Genomic DNA, 20104 nt, shown 5'->3' on the forward strand with positions numbered 1-20104 from the left:
ATAATAGCCATAAATGCCCATCAAATGGCAACTGGATATTCAAAATGATTATATTCATACAATGGTATATTAATCAGCCATAAAAAAAGGAACGAAGTACTAATACCTGCTACAATATGGATGAACCTTGAAAACATTATGCTAAGTAAAAGAAATTATACACAAAAGGTCACATGTTACATGATTCCATTTATATGAAATGTCTATAAAGGAAATCTCTAGAGACTGCAAGTCGATGAGTGTTTGCCAGGGGCTGGGAGGAGAGGAGAATAGGGGGTAACTGCTAGTTGGTACAGGGCTTCTTTGAGGCTGGTGAAAGTGTTCTGGGATCAGATAGTGGTGATGGTTGTACATTTTTGTGACATATTAAAAACCACTGAATTGGACATTTTAAAAGGGCAGGGCTTCCCTGGTGGTGCAGTGGTTGAGAGTCCGCCTGCCGATGCAGGGGACACGGGTTCGTGCCCCGGTCCGGGAAGATCCCACATGCCGCGGAGCGGCTGGGCCCGTGAGCCATGGCCGCTGAGCCTGCGCGTCCGGAGCCTGTGCTCCACAACGGGAGAGGCCACAACAGTGAGAGGCCCGCGTACCGCAAAAGCAAAAACAAACAAACAAAAACAAAAGGGTAGATCTTAAGATATATAAGCTGTATCTCACACATTACAAAGAAAAAAGAGGCCATCCTACAGCGACGTCCTCCATCCCCGCAGGTGCGTCCCCCCAAACCGCGGAGCTGCCGGCGTAGTCGCAGGCTGGAGGCGGGCCCGGGGCGGCGCCGCTGCCGGCGGCCCCTAGCTCCGGGCCCGGCCGCCCCTAGCTCCGGGCCCCGCCGCCCGCGGACGCTGATCCCCCTGCTGGAATCTCCCGGGGCCCTCAGTGAGTCCCTCTGGTTACCCTTCGGCCCACGTGGGTCTGGGCCACTCCACACCAGAACCTGGGCGGGACCGCGCAGGGGGTCCCAGCGCCGGTGTCCGCCCAGACCTCGCACTGCAACCTCCCCGGAGAGCCTCTGCCGCCCTAAAAGTGCCGCCTGGTGCGTGCGCAGGACACAGACTGGGGCTCCGTTTGGCTGCCTGTTTATGAAACATTTCAGAAGCCAGAAGAAAATAATACATTGTTGAGAACGCAGCGAAAGCAGCTTTTCTTGAAAAAAAAATGGACAGAAACATCCTGAGGTATCAGTGTTCAATATATTTTCTGATCAAGAGTGCAACAGGGCTTCTCTGGTGGCGCAGTGGTTGAGAGTCCGCCTGCCGATGCAGGGGACACAGGTTCGTGCCCCGGTCCGGGAGGATCCCACATGCCGCGGAGCGGCTGGGCCCGTGAGCTATGGCCGCTGAGCCTGTGCGTCCTCCGCAACGAGAGAGACCACAACAGTGAGAGGCCCGCGTACCGCAAAAAAAAAAAAAAAAAAAAAAAAAAAAAAAAAAAGACAACAGATCAGTCATTACAATAGCAGCTTCTCTTGCTGAGTTACACAATTCCATTCTGGCCGCCTGCCTGGAGGCCTTCCAGCCAATTGATATGGAGGTTCAAGAGGGGATCCATCCTTGCCTGGGAGCAGTGGACCTGATTCCCATTTACCCTCTCTCTGGTGTTGGAGTGGAAGTGTGGAGCTGTGGCTAGAAGCCTTGGTGAGAATCTGGTCCAACGTGTTCCTGGCTGCAGTGTGTTTCTCTTTGGTGAGTCTGACCTGCCTGAGAAGCGCACTCTTGTCCAGAGAAGGAAGCAACTGGGCTGGTTCACAAGGAGGGATTTCAGTGTTCTTAAACCTGACCTGGGAGCTGCACCTGCCCGAAGATGTGGTTTAACAGCTTGCTTCAGGGTGTTGTGACAGTTGCGTTGGAACAAAATTGGAATTTCAGCTTTGCAGTGAGGAGATTCATGCTGCCGCTAGAGCAGCCGAGAGCCAATCTGCGGGAGGCAGGAGCTGAGCGAAACCGCAAACTGAGAAACAAACTTTCACATCAGGCATCATAGCTAGCCTGTATGTGATGAACTGCAATGTTACCAAAGATGATATCAAGACTTGGCTCTGGGAAAACAGATCGCTAGTGCCATTCGGGGCTCAAATGTGAATGGACTGAAGGGCGTCCAAACGATGGCTTTTCCTCACGAAGGGAAAATGGAGATAGCTTGCAATGTAGAGAGTTTTGAAGATCAAGAAGTTACAGAAACCTCAGAAGGCTCTCAATACATGGCTTACAGTGTCCTTGGGGACCGTTTTTATTATGTATCTCCTCATTACATAGAAGCTCAAATTTTAAAAATTGACAAGTGATCGGAGAATTGGTACTACAGGGAGAGCATTAATTGGATTTACATCCCAAGAGTGCAAGAACTGTGCTGAATATGCTATTAAGGAAGGTATTGGGGAGTTCTGGAAGATACGCGGAGACATTTTCATGTGATCCAATCTAAGGCTTCATTGAAATTGTAAGGAAAAAATATCAGCCATTACAAAGTTTTCTTTTGGCCAGTGAAGACGAGTGGAAGATCCGAGAGCTTGGTTCCGGCTGTGAATTGGAAAACTGGAAGCATTCTCTGTCCAGTGACAACAACAGGTGTTGATAGATTGTCCATAGTCACCTTATGATATTTCTAGTCGTCACTGAAACTTCGTGAGATCCTCCTCTGTATCAAGTACATGCACTTGCATGTACTAGAAGCCCTCCTGAACGAGCTGTGTAAAATGGCCATCGTTGCGGAATCATCTTTAATTATCATGAAGAAAACTAAAAACGGACTCAATTTATTTGGTATCCCTGACCTCTTTATTCCAAAGTCCTGTATTCAACTCTCATTTTTTTAATGTGCACTTTTAAAAATCAAGTACTAAGCAACTAATAAATGGGGAGAATTATAAAATAACATTACTCCTTTGAAGCAAAAAAGAAGAAGAAGAAGAAGAAAAATAATTACCTATCTGAGATATGTATCATACTATCCTTAGATCTGGAAGCCCCTGAGAGTACAGAGCTGGGGATAGTTGAAAATCCTCAGTGAGAGAAGTCTGTAGGTGTTTAGTTCTTTTTTTTTTCTTTCTTTCTTTCTTTTTTTGGAGGACATGTTAATAACCCAAGGATCAACCTCATGGGGCAAAAAGCTTGCTTTGTTCCTCCCTGACTTCAGGTAAGAATATTTCAAGTGATACAGATGAGGGAAGTGGGACAACTCCTTCCCACCACTGTAATAAAGAGCTCAAAGTACATCTTACCAAGGCTGGGTTTTCCACATCATTTCCACATAAGAAGATGGAGAGAGCACAGTATGCTATTTTTTTTTTTTTTGTATACGCCAGATTTTACTTTATTTTTTTGCTATGTAACCTACTTTTTATTTTGGCCTTTTTTTAAATTGAAGTATAGTTGACGTACAATACTACATAAACTATAGGTGTACAACATAGTGATTCACAATGTTTAAAGGTTATATTCCACTAATAGTTACTACAAAATACTGGCTGTATTCCCTGTGTTGTACAAGACTTCCCTGTAGCTTATTTATTTTATACATAATGGTTTGTACCTCTTAATCCCCTACTCCTAACTTGCCCCTCTCACCTGCACTCCCCCCACTGGTAACAACTAGTTTGTTTTCTGTGTCTGTCTTTTCTTTTTTGTTATATTCACTAGTTTGTTTTATTTTTTAGATTCCACGTGTAAGTGATATCATACAGTATTTATCTTTCTCTGTCTGACATTTCACTAAGCATAATACCCTCCAAGTCCATCCATGTTGTTGCAAATGGCAAAATTTCATTCTTTTTTATGCTGAGTAGTATTTCATTGTGTGTGTGTGTGCACATATATATAGATAGATAGATAGATAATTACATCTTCTTTATCCGATGGACATTTAGGTTGCTTCCATATCTTGGCAACTGTAAATAATACTACTATGAATATTGGTGTGAATGTATCTTTTCAAATTAGTATTTTCATTTTTTTCAGATATATACCCCAGGAGCGGAATTGCTGGGTCATATGGTAGTTCTAGTTCTAGTTTTTTGAGAAAGCTCCACACTGTTTTCCTTGGCTGCACCAATTTACACTCCCACCAACAGTGCATGAAGTTTCCCTTTTCTCCTCATCAACATTTGTTATTTATGTTCTTTTTAGTGATAACCATTTGACAGGTGTGAGGTGATATCTCATTGTGGTTTTAACTTGCATTTCTCTGATGATTAACAATGTTGAACATCTTTTCATGTGCCTGTTGGCCTTTTACATGTCCTCTTTGGAAAAATGTCTATTCAGGTCTTCTACCCAATTTTTTTTTTTTTTTGCGGTACACGGGCCTCTCACTGTTGTGGCCTCTCCCGTCGCAGAGCACAGGCTCCGGATGCGCAGGCTCAGCAGCCATGGCTCACGGACCCAGCCGCTCCGCAGCATGTGGGATCTTCCCGGACCGGGGCACGAACCCGTGTGCCCTGCATCGGCAGGCGGACTCTCAACCACTCTGCCACCAGGGAAGCCCTTTACCCATTTTTTAATTGGGTTGTTCGCTTCTTGATCTTGAGTTGTATGAGCTCTTTCTATATTTTTGATATTAACCTCTTATCAGTCATATCATTTGCAAACATTTTCCCCCATTCAGTAGTTTGTCTTTTCATTTTGTCAATGGTTTCCTTTGCTATGCAAAAGCTTTTGAGTTTAATTAGTTTCCATTTGTTTATTTTTGCTTTAGGAGACAGATCCAAAAAATATTCCTACGATTTATATCAAAGAGTATTCTGCTTATGTGTTCTTCTAGGAGTTTTATGGTTTTGGTCTTACATTTGGGTCTTTAATCCATTTTGAGTTAATTTTTGTATATGGTGTTAAGTAGCATGATATGCTTGACTAGAACATGAGAATATCAGTGTTCTAATATCAGTTATGCCATTAACTTATTTAAGCCTCAGTTTCCCTATCTGTAAAACAAGCAGTTGGTACAAAAATCTCTAAGGTCTTTTCTAGAACAAAGACTCTGAGATTCTAGAAGAAAATCCCCTTCGTGGCCTACACTCCTCCACTCCAACACACACACCCATAAACAAGAAGCATCCAGCCATGGCAGTTGGGCTATCATTTTCTGTCAAGAAGAGACAGCTTTGTAGTGTGGCTAATGGAAAAAGAACAGAAAAAGAAGTGGAGTAACCCAAGGAATGATTTTACTGGCTGGGCTCCTGAGAGACCGTGGAAGGATCCTATGAAGCAGTTTCCAGGTGTGTGACGTTTGTTAGCTGGACATTGCCTCTAGGTACAGTTCTGGCTCTGTTCCATGGCACGTGGACCTGTAGTCACAGAACATCTTCTCCCTTCTGCTCAAGAGTCTCCTCAAACAGAGGTTGCAGAAGTAACCACAGACTCTCTGGCCCACAAGTACATTTTGCTTAGATTATAAAATGACTTTTTTACTATGCCAATATTCTTAGATCAGGAAATTTTACATAAATATAAAAATTTCTGACTTTTGTGGAAAAACCATAGAATCCAGTAATACTGTACACAAATTCTGACTTGTGAAATGGTCTGGAATTGAATTAAGGCTATACTTTTTGATGTACCCTCAGTTTGTCACAGTCCCCACTATTCCCTGTGTCCCACATGCTGGAGCCAAGTATCAGAAGACTTTTAATTTCACGTTTGCACAGTTGGGGGTTTTTCTACATCTGTTTTTTTGCCACTGCCTGTCTTATCCCAAGATAGCATCATTCATCAATCACCTGGCCCTTGTGGGCCGTTGAGATACTTACTACAGATGGACTTTCACACCCAAGCACTGGGTTAGCACCTGTGTGAGGAAGGCTCCCCAGTCTGTATCTCCAGACCCACATGGCCACTGTCTCCTCAACATCTCCACCTAGCTAACCCCACATATTACCTTAAATTCAATAGGCCTAACACTTATTTACTGACTTTCCCATAAATCTTCCCTCCCCTCCCCTCCTTCTCTCTCTCTCCTTCCCTCTCTCTCTCTCTCTCTGAATGACATCACTAACCAGCCAGTGAAGCAAGCCAGAGGCCTCGGAGTTACCCTAAACACCTCCTCTCGCCCACGGCACTCATTCAGTCACCAACCCCAGAAGGTGTGACTTCCTTGCATTGCTCCCACCCCTCTCCTTCCCTCCACTCCCCCTTTATACTTACTTAAACCAGGCCTCCACCGCTTCCCACTGGTCTATGGCAAACTGTCCCGAGAGCCTTCCCACCTCTAGGCTCACCCCCTTCATCCCACACTTACAGTGATCACAGAGTAGGTCTGTGCAAGCACAGTCTAATTCCTTCACACCTTCTTTAACCCTCCACAGGTGCCCTGCAGCCTACCACAGGTTAAAGGGCCTGTCTGGACACCCATCCCCACCACCCAACCTCGGCAGCCTCACCTTTGCACACCCTAAACCACCTGTTATCTTTCATTCTCTTGCTGATTTGCACACCCCCGTGCTTTTTCCCATACTGTATCCAGGGCCTGCTTTCTGTCTGTGAGTGCCTGTTCAACTTTAAATACTCAGCTGAGGGGTCAGTGAAACCTTTTCTGTTCAACCACTACCGCCCACACTTAAAATCGAGCCCTCTTTCTCCATCTGCACTTGGTTCCCTCTGCAGCCCACCAGACTCCAATCAGAACCCTTCACTACATTGTTTGCTTACTTGTTAGCTTCCTTCTACTACCCTATGAGCTCACCGGGGGCAGGGATGGTGTTGGGGTCATCTTGTATCCTCAGTACCCAGTATAGTGCCTTATAACAATAGGCACCATCAGGAACGAAATTGGGTCATTTGTAGAGACGTGGATGGACCTAAAGTCCGTCATACAGAGTGAAGTAAATCAGAAGGAGAAAAATAAAGATTGTATCTTAACGTATATATGTGGAATTTAGAAAAACGGTACAGATGAACCTATTCGCAACACAGGAATAGAGACACAGACATAGAGAACTGACGTGTGGACACGGGGCGGGGGCGGGGGGGGGCTGGTATGAATTGGGAGATTGGGAATGACATATATACACCACCATGTGTAAAACAGATAGCTAGTGGGAACCTGCTATATAGCGCAGGGAGCTCAGCTCGGTGCTCTGTTGTGACCTAGATGGGTGGGATGGGAGGGGGAGGTCCAAGAGGGAGGGGATATATGTATACATATAGCTGATTCACTCTGTTGTACAGCAGAAACTAATGCAATATTGTAAAGCAACTATACCCCAATAAAAATAAATACAAATATATCAAATCCGAAAAAAAAGATGAACGTGTGCCTAGCCCACAGCATTCTTACCAGCTTATGAAGCATAAAAGTACACAAATGAACAGGATGTTTTTTTACTGGAGTATAGGTGTTCTACAGTGTTGTGTTAGTTTCTACTGTACAGCCAAGTGGAGTCCCCTATGCTATACAGTAGGTTCTCATCAGTTATCTATTTTATACATATCAGTGTATATATGTCAATCCCAATCTCTCAATTCATCCCACCCCCCTTTCCCCCCTTGGTGTCCATATGTTTTTTCTCTACATCTTGAACAGAATTTTTAAAATGGAAACAAGATATCTATAACTAAGTGCTCCCTGGCAAGGGGGGGAAAGTTAGTTAACGAGATCACCACTTGTGTGCGCCCTGCCATAGACTCCCAACCAGTTCCTCTGCAACCTCTTCCGTTTCCCGCCCCCCTCCAGTTTGTAGCCCTGAATGGAAACTTGATTCAGGCCCTCTGCTTTGAGGAGAAAATCTAAGAGCCTTAGAAGTCAGGGCCCTTCCTGTCTCTGCAGCCTCCTCTCCTACCTTCTTCTTTAGGCTCTCTGCTGGCCTTCTGCTAAAACTCGGGGCATGCCCTGCCCTCTCCCAGCACAGGGCAGGTGTCCAAGCTGTGTCTTTGCTGGAACACTCTTCTCTTATTAGCCTCCAGCTCTCAAAGCATTTGCTCCTCGCTCAGTGCCGGCTTCCCTGACTGGAGAGGCCAAAGCCTCTAAAATAACCACAGCAGGGCACAGAGATACACGTGCACCCCCAACAGCTCATACTATGGAGACCCTTTGCACTAATTTGGTACCAAATGACAGAAGGTGGCATGAGGCAGCTTTCAGTCTCTCCTCTGTGGACGGGAACTGCCGAAACAAGTGCTTGGACAGTTAACAGAAGGCATCCACCTTAGATGGTAGTTTAGCAACCCTCTGTTGCTCCCCCAGTGCACGGGATGGGAGATCATGGGCACACCCAGAGGCTCATCAAAGCATCCTCAGCCACTCCAAGGCCAAGCAGGCTTCCCCAGGGGATTTCTGGTCAATGCAGTAGTTTGTTTTTCTCCCTCTCTCCATTACATTTCCGGGATTATTTCAGTGCCCTTAAGGCTGCAGTCCACCCCTCAATCTGATGCTTTCTCAGTTAACTAACTAAATGAGATGACTGCCTCCCACTGTGCCTTGTCCAACCCATGGGTGAGGGCCCAGGGATGGGCTCAGAGGAGGCGGTGAGGAAAGCAGACCATTCCAGCAGCAATCCAGAGAACCCGCATCTTCAAATGCTTCAAGCAGCCAGCTCATTGAACAGACAGATACTCAGATGGCCATGTCACCCCAGAGACAGGTTCCCTTCCCACCCTGGGGGAAGAGGCAGAGTCTACAGGCACCAAGGTCCCCACCCCAGAGATGGGAGTACTTGCCCCAGACACCACTGAGGAAGTCCGATTGAGGAAGTTAGGTACAACGTCTTATAACACTGAAGCCACTCGCTTCTGAAATCATTCTTGATAATGAGATCTACTATGCCTATATTTTATTTCTGGGTGTACAGTAGATAAAGGAGTAAAAGAGGGAGCCTGCAAAATCAAGATGACAGTGATCGAGAGTAGCCATTACCTGGAATATGATTTGATTCGTTCCTTGGCCTTCAAAAATAGAAAAGGTCATGGGCTTCAGGGGTCCACTAAACTTTTCCTCTTGGCCATATCCAGTTGTCTGTTAAAAAAAGAAAGAAAAAGAAAATTAGCAAAAAAAAAAAAAATTAACATCACCATCTACTATGAATGTATATGTGTCACTTGTTGATTTTCTTATGGTTCCAGGACTGATATATGAAACCTAAGATTCTAACCTGGCTCAAAACGATGTGAAATGTAGTCAAAACAGGCAGGAAGGGGTCTAATATTTGTTGAGGTTCTACTATGTCAAAATGGTTTGCTTAGAGCCTAACACTGCTTTTCTCATTTAACCATTCAAGCAATCACTCTGTGGGGAGAAATTAACACTCCTGTTTTATAAATGAGGCTCACAGAGGTTAGCTACTTGCCCAGAGTAAAACCCATACGCAGTTGACATGGCACACACACTGGGTTCTAACTGAAGGAAAGTTCATGATCTTCCCATAATGCCACTATGCTGTTAAATTCTACATGGTTTTACATAAGCTTCTTTTTTTTTTTTAACTTTTTTATTTTTGGCTGCATTGAGTCTTCGTTGCTGCACACAGGCTTTCTCTAGTTGCAGTGAGCAGGGGCTATTCTTCGTTGTGGTGCCAGGGCTTCTCACTGCGGTGGCTCTCTTGTTGCGGAGCACGGGCTCTAGGCACATGGGCTTCAGTAGTTGCAGCACATGGGCTCAGTAGTTGTGGCTTGCGGGCTCTAGAGCGCAGGCTCAGTAGTTGTGGCGCACGGGCTTAGCTGCTCCGCGACATATGGGATCTTCCCGGACCAGGGCTCGAACCCCTATCCTCTGCATTAGCTGGTGGATTCTTAACCACTGCACCACCAGGGAAGCCCCTACACCAGCTTCTTAAAACCCCTCTATTCCACTCCTGTTAGTTTATAAGGAAATCCATGGCAGATTCCCAGCACGCTAGAGTTCAGGCACCTCAAAGACAATTGAATTTTTAAGGGGAAAAAAATATGTAGACGTGTTTAGTACAATGCTTGCCTGGCACCCAACAAGAAGAGCTCACACTTGCTAAATTAATATATGCTGAGCTTTGTCCTAAACACATTGAATCCCAACAACAACCCTATAGGGTAAATTATTATTGCCAGCTCTGTTTCACCGGTGATTAAACTGAGACGCAGAGAGGTTAAGTAATTTGCCCAGGTAGTGCAGGAAGCAGGATTCGAGCCTGCAACTCCAGACCCAGCCCTCTTAGCCACTACCCACACTACACAACAGCAGAAGCAGCCAAGACAGCCTGGGGTGGGGGGAGGGGGGTGGGAAGCTGGCAGCATGGGGATGTGCAGGAGGGTGCATTCGGCAGTAGTTCCTGCCATCCCTTCATCTCTCACCAGGACTGGTCACTAACGGGAGTCGCGAGGCAGAGTGGAGCAGGCAGAATGCAAGAAGGGGCAGCCAGCCATAAACCCACCACAGAGAGCACCCTCTGGAACGAAGGATCTAGCACCCACACCGATGCCAGTGCCCCCTCCTTCCCGAGTGGTTCTTCAGGTCTCCTACTTGTTGTGGGAATCAGGGCTGGGATAGGTTAGAATTAGAAGTATGATACGGAAAGTTAATGGTTTGGGGAACTGGACAGGTAAAACCAAAAAAGAAAGAAGAACTGGCGAGAAGAGAATTTATTTTCCATTTCTTTATGAGGAGCTAGTACACTCTTATCTTATAGAAACACTGGGAATAACCCCAAAACAATTAGGATGAAATCATGGGGGAAAAGGTCTTGTACTATATCCCTTGGTTATTGAATCTTGATTAAGTTGATCTGGGTTGTCCAACAAAAAAATAGTAACAAACAAGAACACAGAGGACAATCTACACGTGGAACAACTCGTACAGAACACCTACTGAACGCTGGCAGAAGACCTCAGACCTCCCAAAAGGCAAGAAACTCCCCCACGTACCTGGGTAGGGCCAAAGAAAAAAGAATAAACAGAGACAAAAGGATAGGGACGGGACCTGCGCCAGTGGGAGGGAGCTGTGAAGGAGGAAAGGTTTCCACACACTAGGAAGCCCCTTCACGGGCGGAGACTGTGGGTGGCGGAGTGGGGAGCTTAGGAGCCGCGGAGGAGAGCACAGACACAGGGGTGCGGAGGGCAAAGCGGGGAGATTCCCACACAGAGGATCGGTGCCGACCGGCACTCACCAGCCAGAGATGCCTGTCTGCTCACCCGCCGGGGCGGGCGGGGCTGGGAGTTGAGGCTCGGGCTTTGGTCGGAGCGAAGGGAGAGGACTGGGGTTGGCGGCGTGAACATAGCCTGAAGGGGTTAGTGCACCATGGCTAGCCGGGAGGGAGTCCGGGGAAAAGTCTGGACCTCCCGAAGAGGCAAGAGACTTTTTCTTGCCTCTTTGTTTCCTGGTACACGAGGAGAGGGGATTAAGAGCACTGCTTAAAGGAACTCCAGAGACAGGCGCGAGCCGCGGCTAAAAGCGCGGACCCCAGAGACGGGCATGAGATGCTAAGGCTGCTGCTGCCGCCACCAAGAAGCCCGTGTGCGAGCACAGGCCACTATCCACACCCCCCATCCGGGGAGCCTGTGCAGCCCGCCACTGCCAGGGTCCCGGGATCCAGGGACAACTTCCCCGGGAGAACTCACGGCGAGCCTCAGGCTGGTGCAAAGTCACACCAGCCTCTGCCACCAGAGCCTCGTCCCGCACTCCGTGCCCCTCCCTCCCCCTGGCCTGAGTGAGCCAGAGCCCCCAGTCAGCTGCTCCTTTAACCCCGTCCTGTCTGAGCGGAGAACAGACGCCCTCCGGCGACCTACACACAGAGGCGGGGCCAAATCCAAAGCTGAGCCCCGGGAGATGTGAGAACAAAGAAGAGAAAGGGAAATCTCTCCCAGCAGCCTCAGAAGCACCGGATTAAGGCTCCACAATCAACTTGATGTATGCTGCATATGGGGAATACATGAATAGACAATGAATCATCCCAATTTGAGGAGGTGGACTTTGAGAGGAAGATTTATTATTTTTTCCCCTTTTCCTCCTTTTGTGAGTGTGTATGTGTATGCTTCTGTGTGAGATTTTGTCTGTAGAGCTTTGCTTCCACCATTTGTCCTAGGGTTCTATCCGTCCTTTTGGTTTTGGTTTTGTTTGTTTTTGGTCTTCTTTTTTTCTTTAAAAAAAATTTTTTTTCATAATAATTATTTTTTATTTTAATAACTTTATTTTATTTTATCTTACTTTATTTTATTTTATCTTCTTTCTTTCTTCCTTTCCTTCCTTCCCTCCTTCCTTCCTTCCTCCCTCCCTCCCTCCTTTCTTTCTTTCCTTCTTTCTACTTTTTCTTGCTTTTATTCCGACCCGTGTGGATGAAAGGCTCTTGGTGCTGCAGCCAGGAGTCAGTGCTTTGCCTCTGAGGTGGGAGAGCCAACTTCAGGACACTGGTCCACAAGAGACCTCCCGGCTCCACATATTATCAAACGGTGAAAATCTCCCAGAGATCTCCATCTCAACACCAGCACCCAGCTTCACTCAACGACCAGCAAGCTACAGTGCTGGACACCCTATGCCAAACAACTAGCAAGACAGGAACACAACCCCACCCACTAGCAGAGAGGCTGCCTGAAATCATAATAAATCCACAGACTCCCCAAAACACACCACCAGATGTGGACCTGCCTACCAGAAAGACAAGATCCAGCCTCATCCACCAGAACACAGGCAATAGTCCCCTCCACCAGGAAGCCTACACAACCCACTGAACCAACCTTAGCCACTGGGGACAGACACCAAAAACAACGAGAACTACGAACCTGCAGCCTGCAAAAAAGGAGACCACAAACACAGTAAGATAAGCAAAATGAGAAGACAGGAAAACACACAGCAGATGAAGGAGCAAGGTAAAACCCACCAGACCTAACAAATGAAGAGGAAATAGGCATTCTACCTGAAAAAGAATTCAGAATAATGATAGTAAAGATGATCCAAAATCTTGGAAATAGAATAGACAAAATGCAAGAAACGTTTAACAAGGACCTAGAAGAACTAAAGATGAAACAAGCAGTGATGAACAACACAATAAATGAAATTAAAAATACTCTAGATGGGATCAATAGCAGAATAACTGAGGCAGAAGAACAGATAAGTGACCTGGAAGATAAAATAGTGGAAATAACTACTGCAGAGCAGAATAAAGAAAAAAGAATGAAAAGAACTGAGGACAGTCTCAGAGACCTCTGGGACAACATGAAATGCACCAACATTCAAATTATAGGGCTTCCAGAAAAAGAAGAGAAAAAGAAAGGGACTGAGAAAATATTTGAAGAGGTTAGAGTTGAAAACTTCCCTAATATGGGAAAGGACATAGTTAATCAAGTCCAGGAAGCACAGAGAGTCCCATACAGTATAAATCCAAGGAGAAACATGCCAGGACACATATTAATCAAACTGTCAAAAATTAGATACAAAGAAAACAGATTAAAAGCAGCAAGGGAAAAACAACAAATAACACACAAGGAAATCCACATAAGGTTAACAGCTGATCTTTCAGCAGAAACTCTGCAAGCCAGAAGGGACTGGCAGGACATATTTAAAGTGATGAAGGAGAAAAACCTGCAACCAAGATTACTCTACCCAGCAAGGATCTCATTCAGATTTGATGGAGAAATTAAAACCTTTACAGACAAGCAAAAGCTGAGAGAGTTCAGCACCACCAAACCAGCTTTTCAACAAATGCTAAAGGAACTTCTCTAGGCAAGAAACTCAAGAGAAGGAAAAGACCTACAATAACGAACCCAAAACAATTAAGAAAATGGGAATAGGAACATACATATTAATAATTACCTTAAATGTAAATGGATTAAATGCTCCCACCAAAAGACACAGATTGGCTGAATGGATACAAGAACAAGACCATATATATGCTGTCTACAAGAGACCCACTTCAGACATAGAGACACATACAGACTGAAAGTAAGGGGATGGAAAAAGATATTCCATGCAAATGGAAACCAAAAGAAAGCTGGAGTAGCAATTCTCATATCAGACAAAATAGACTTTAAAATAAAGACTATTACAAGAGACAAAGAAGGACACTACATAATGATCAAGGGATCAATCCAAGAAGAAGATATAACAATTGTAAATCTTGATGCACCCAACATAGGAGCACCTCAATACAAAAGGCAAATAAAGCCATAAAAGGGGAAATCAACCGTAACACATTCATAGTAGGAGACTTTAACACCCACTTTCACCAATGGACAGATCATCCAAAATGAGAATAAACAAGGAAACACAAGCTTTAAATGATACATTAAACAATATGGACTTAATTGATATTTATGGGACATGCCATCCAAAAACAACAGAATACACATTTTTCTCAAGTGCTCATGGAACATTCTCCAGGATAGATCATATCCTGGGTCACAAATCAAGCCTTGGTAAATTTAAGAAAGCTGAAATCATATCAAGTATCTTTTCCAACCACAATGCCATGAGACTAGATATCAGTTACAGGAAAAACAAGCTTTAAATGACGCATTAAACAAGGTGGACTTAATTGATATTTATAGGACATTCCATCCAAAAACAACAGAATACACTTTCTTCCCAGTTGCTCATGGAAAAATCTCCAGGATAGATCATATCTTTGGTCACAAATCAAACCTTGGTAAATTTAAGAAAGCTGAAATCATATCAAGTATCTTTTCCAACCACAACACTATGAGACTAGATATCAATTACAGGAAAAGATCTGTAAAAAATACAAACACATGGAGGCTAAACAATACACTACTTAATAACGAAGTGATCACTGAAGAAATCAAAGAGGAAATCAAAAAATACCTAGAAACAAATTACAATGGAGACACAACGACCCAAAACCTATGGGATGCAGCAAAAGCAGTTCTAAGAGGGAATTTTATAGCAATACAATCCTACCTTAAGAAACAGGAAACATCTCGAATAAACAACCTAACCTTGCGCCTAAAGCAATTAGAGAAAGAAGAACAAATAAAACCCAAAGTTAGCAGAAGGAAAGAAATCATAAAAATCAGATCAGAAATAAATGAAAAAGAAATGAAGGAAACAATAGCAAAGATCAATAAAACTAAAAGCTGGTTCTTTGAGAAGATAAACAAAATTGACAAACCACTAGCCAGACTCATCAAAAAAAAAGGGAGAAGACTCAAATCCATAGAATTAGAAATGAAAAAGGAGAAGTAACAACTGACACTGCAGAAATACAAAAGATCATGAGAGATTACTACAAGCAACTTTATGCCAATAAAATGGTCAACCTGAAAGAAATGGACAAATTCTTAGAAATGCACAACCTGCCAAGACTGAATCAGGAAGAAATAGAAAATATGAACAGGCCAATCACAAGCACTGAAATTGAAACTGTGATTAAAAACCTTCCAACAAACAAAAGCCCAGGACCAGACGGCTTCACAGGCGAATTCTATCAAACATTTAGAGGAGAGCTAACACCTATCCTTCTCAAACTCTTCCAAAATATTGCAGAGGAAGGAACACTCCTAAACTCATTCTACTAGGCCACCATCACCTTGATTCCAAAACCAAAGAAGGATGTCATAAAGAAAGAAAACTACAGGCCAATATCACTGATGAGCATAGATGCAAATATCCTAAATAAAATACTAGCAAACAGAATCCAACAGCACATTAAAAGGATCATACACCATGATCAAGTGGGGTTTATTCCGGGAATGCAAGGATTCTTCAATATATGCAAATCAATCAATGTGATAAACCATATTAACCAACTGAAGGAAAAAAACCATATGATCACCTCAATAGATGCAGAGAAAGCTTTTGACAAAATTCAACACCCATTTATAATAAAAACCCTGCAGAAAGTAGGCATAGAGGGAACTTCCTCAACATAATAAAGGCCATATATGACAAACCCACAGCCAACATCGTCCTCAATGGTGAAAAACTGAAAGCATTTCCACTAAGATCAGGAAAAAGATGAGGTTGCCCACTCTCACCACTCTTATTCAACATAGTTTTGGAAGTTTTAGCCACAGCAATCAGAGAAGAAAAGGAAATAAAAGGAATCCAAATCGGAAAAGAAGAAGTAAAGCTGTCACTGTTTGCAGATGACATGATACTATACATAGAGAATCCTAAAGATGCTACCAGAAAACTACTAGAGCTAATCAATGAATTTGGTAAAGTAGCAGGATCCAAAATGAATGCACAGAAATCTCTGGCATTCCTATACACTAATGATGAAAAATCTGAAAGTGAAATCAAGAAAACACTCCCATTTACCATTGCAACAAAAAGAATAAAATAGGAATAAACCTATCTAAGGAGACAAAAGGCCTGTATGCAGAAAATTATATGACAGTGATGAAAGAAATTAAAGATGATACAAATAGATGGAGAGATATACCATGTTCTTGGATTGGAAGAATCAACATTGTGAAAAATGACTCTACTACACAAAGCAATCTACAGATTCAATGCAATCCCTATCAAACTACCACTGGCCTTTTTCACAGAACTAGAACGAAAAAATTCACAATTTGTATCGAAACACAAAAGACCCCGAATAGCCAAAGCAATCTTGAGAACGAAAAACGGAGCTGGAGGAATCAGGCTCCCTGACTTCATACTATACTACAAAGCTACAGTAATCTAGACAGTATGGTACTGGCACAAAAACAGAAAGAAAGATCAATGGAAGAGGGTAGAAAGCCCAGAGATAAACCCACACACATATGGTCACCTTATCTTTGATAAAGGAGGCAGGAATGTACAGTGGAGAAAGGAAAGCCTCTTCAATAAGTGCTGCTGGGAAAACTGGACAGGTACATGTAGAAGAATGAAATTAGAACACTACCAAACACCATAAACAGAAATAAACTCAAAATGGATTAAAGACCTAAATGTAAGGCCAGAAACTATCAAACTCTTAGAGGAAAATATAGGCAGAACACTCTATGACATAAATCACAGCAAGGTCCTTTTTGATCCACCTCCTAGAGAAATGGAAATAAAAACAAAAATAAACAAATGGGACCTAATGAAACTTCGGAAACCATAAACAAGACCAGAAGACAACCCTCAGAATGGGAGAAAATAATTGCAAATGAAGCAACTGACAAAGGATTAATCTCCAAAATTTATAAGCAGCTCATGCGGCTCAATAACAAAAAAGCAAACAACTCAATCCAAAAATGGGCAGAAGAGCTAAATAGACATTTCTCCAAAGAAGATATACAAACTGCCAACAAACACATGAAAGAATGCTCAACATCATTAGAGAAATGCAAGTCAAAACTACAATGAGATATCATCTCACACCAGTCAGAATGGCCATTATCCAAAAATCTAGAAACAATAAATGCTGGAGAGGGTGTGGAGAAAAGGGGACACTCTTGCACTGCTGGTGGGAATGTGAATTGGTTCAGCCACTATGGAGAACCGTATGGAGGTTCCTTAAAAAACTACAAATAGAACTGCCATATGACCCAGCAATCCCACTACTGGGCATATACCCTGAGAAAACCATAATTCAAAAAGAGTCATGTACCAAAATGTTCATTGCAGCTCTATTTACAATAGCCCGGCGATGGAAACAACCTAAGTGTTCATCATTGGTTGAATGGATAAAGAAGATGTGGCACATATATACAATGGAATATTACTCAGCCATAAAAAGAAATGAAATTGAGCTATTTGTAATGAGGTGGATGGACCTAGAGTCTGTCATACAGAGTGAAGTAAGTCAGAAAGAGAAAGACATATAGCGTATGCTAACACATATATATGGAATTTAAGGAAAAAAATGTCATGCAGAACCTAGGGGTAAGACAGGAATAAAGACAGAGACCTACTAGAGAATGGACTTGAGGATATGGGGAGGGGGAAGGATAAGCTGTGACAAAGTGAGAGAGTGGCATGGACATATATACACTACCAAACGTAAAATAGATAACTAGTGGGAAGCAGCCACATAGCACAGGGAGATCAGCTCGGTGCTTTGTGATCACCTAGAGGGGTTGGGATAGGGAGGGTGGGAGGGAGGGAGATGCAGGAGGGAAGAGATATGGGAACATATGTATATGTATAACTGATTCACTTTGTTATAAAGCAGAAACTAACACAATTGTAAAGCAATTATACTCCAATAAAGATGTAAAAAACAGACAAACAAACAAAAAGAACACTGAAGACTTTGGAATTTGGTCTCCTCTCCCTCAGAGTTGTGTCAGGCCCTTGGGTTAGCTGTCCCCAGCCATTGCCAGCCTCTCTCCCTTGGGAAGACAAGTGATCTCTTTCCCAGACTCCCTTGCAGCTAGGAGGGTGACCAAGTGACCCAGTTCTGGTTTGTTAAACAAAAGGTGGAGTCTGCTGTGCCTGGGTGGAGGTGAGGGAACGGTTCTGGTCAAGATTTTGTATTCCTGATTAAGAAAGACAGATGTGGCTGGCCTCTGCCCTGTTCGTCTTGCTCAAGCAATGGACCTCATGTCTGTAGCTGTGGCAGCCATCATGAAACCACAAGGGGATAAACCAGCTCAAACAACAGTGGAGCAAAGAGAAAGAAACCCAAATCTCTGATAACATCACAGAACTGCTAAACCTGCCTGGGACTGCCCACAACAGGCTTCTCGTTGTCTGAGAAAAATAAATCCCTATTGACTAGAAACACTCTAAAGTTGCTTGTAGCTAAAAGCATTCTTAACTGACACAATAACTATACAGACTTCTAGCTCATCAGTTCCTCTCAAAGTGTATTTTCCTCTGGGGGCTCTTCCTCCCTTCCACTCCTTTCCACATCTTCTCCAGCTCCAGCAGTTTCTCTGCAAGGCAGGACACAAGATGTAGGTGCCATGGTTGGTACAGGACGAGGGCAGTGCTTTTTGAGGGGCTACTGCTTAACAGCAAATGGCTTCATCAACTTTCTGCTCACATCAGCAAGCAGCCCATCTTTCAGCTGATCACACCAGTGATGGCATCTATAGGAAAACTACATTAGTCAGGCAAACCTCACAAATAAGCCTGCATTTTTCCCAGGTAGACGAGCTGGCTCACCTATGAGAAATAAAGGATAAGTCTCAGTTGCAATGTTCAAAGTTGGGTTGGGTTCTCGTATCAGGGCAACAAATCTCTCTTCCTGCCCATTAACCTGGCTATCTGAGCTATAAAGATTTCAAAATGCATGGGCACGTCATGAGTCATCAAGCCATACATCCATAACTGGGAAGAATGCTATGGTGGAAATTTGTGAAAAGAGTTGGAAGAATAAAACCCACCATCTTGCATAAAGAGGTGAAAAGTAGGGAGAGAATGGAACTGATATTTTTGAGTGTTTCCTGTATGGCAGCTATGGAACTAGAACCTCCACACATGTCATTTCTTCTGATCCTCAACAATATCAGGAAAGCTCTGGAGGAGTCCCACAGCAGAGGCACATATAACTGGTGCTGCTGTGGGATGGTGCCAGCTCTGTTGGACCACCAAGCCCCAGCTCTGCACCACGTTGCTCCACTGCCTTCCGGGCCAGCAAAGGACGCATGCTGTTATCAGATCTGCCTGCCTAGTAGCCACCGTCATTGTACATTCCAGCAAGAGTTCTCTGTTTATATAGTACGTATGTCAGCTCTTCCTTCCAGAAGAAGCATAGTCCCAGGCAAGACTCCAAAACAGTTGGCTTCTCCTTGATTTCCCTGTCTCCCTACTCAGCACTCTTTCCCAAACCCTCTCATCAGTGCCCTTATAATATATTCGTGCAGTGTTTCTAACCCCCTATGAGAACCAGTTTTCAGGAAAGAACAGGAGAGCCACTCATAGTATAGAATAAATGACTGGCAATCACTTTAAATGGCTACCTCTGCTGAATAAAGCCTTATGCTGAAGGAAAGAAGTTCCAACTGGACTTCCAGCCTTCACAGGAGAGGGTCTGGGCATAGGGGTCGGTGAAGGCAGAAGAGAAATGGCTCCGTCCCAATGCCCCTGAAATGCCAGCACACAGGCCTCAGCCTCCCTCCTTCACCCAGAGACAGCTGTGCACGTGGCTGTCTCCTGGGCAAGGCTCTTGCCGCCAGCAGTAGTTTGGGCAGTATTTCTTACTCCAGGTAAAAATCCCACTGGGGTGAGAGTAGGGAAAAAGGAAAACTTACTTTCATCCTTTATCTAGGAAGAAAAATGCATGTCCCCTTCTCAGACAAGAAGCTGATGATCCTGCTAATGTCAAATTATCATG

The 20104-nt window shown here is 44.0% G+C and overlaps 1 protein-coding gene across 1 annotated transcript in view; it reads right to left on the bottom strand.

Moving 5' to 3' along the window:
- The window catches only part of CDH17 (cadherin 17), a 98690-nt gene that overhangs the window by 65555 nt on the left and 13031 nt on the right, over nt 1-20104 (bottom strand). Inside the window, exon 3 of the mRNA XM_065895095.1 lies at nt 8842-8940. Coding sequence (XP_065751167.1) covers nt 8842-8940 — 99 coding nt within the window. The remainder of the gene's footprint in view (nt 1-8841; nt 8941-20104) is intronic.

Source organism: Phocoena phocoena, chromosome 17, assembly GCF_963924675.1.
Source record: "Phocoena phocoena chromosome 17, mPhoPho1.1, whole genome shotgun sequence".
NCBI lineage: Eukaryota > Metazoa > Chordata > Mammalia > Artiodactyla > Phocoenidae > Phocoena > Phocoena phocoena.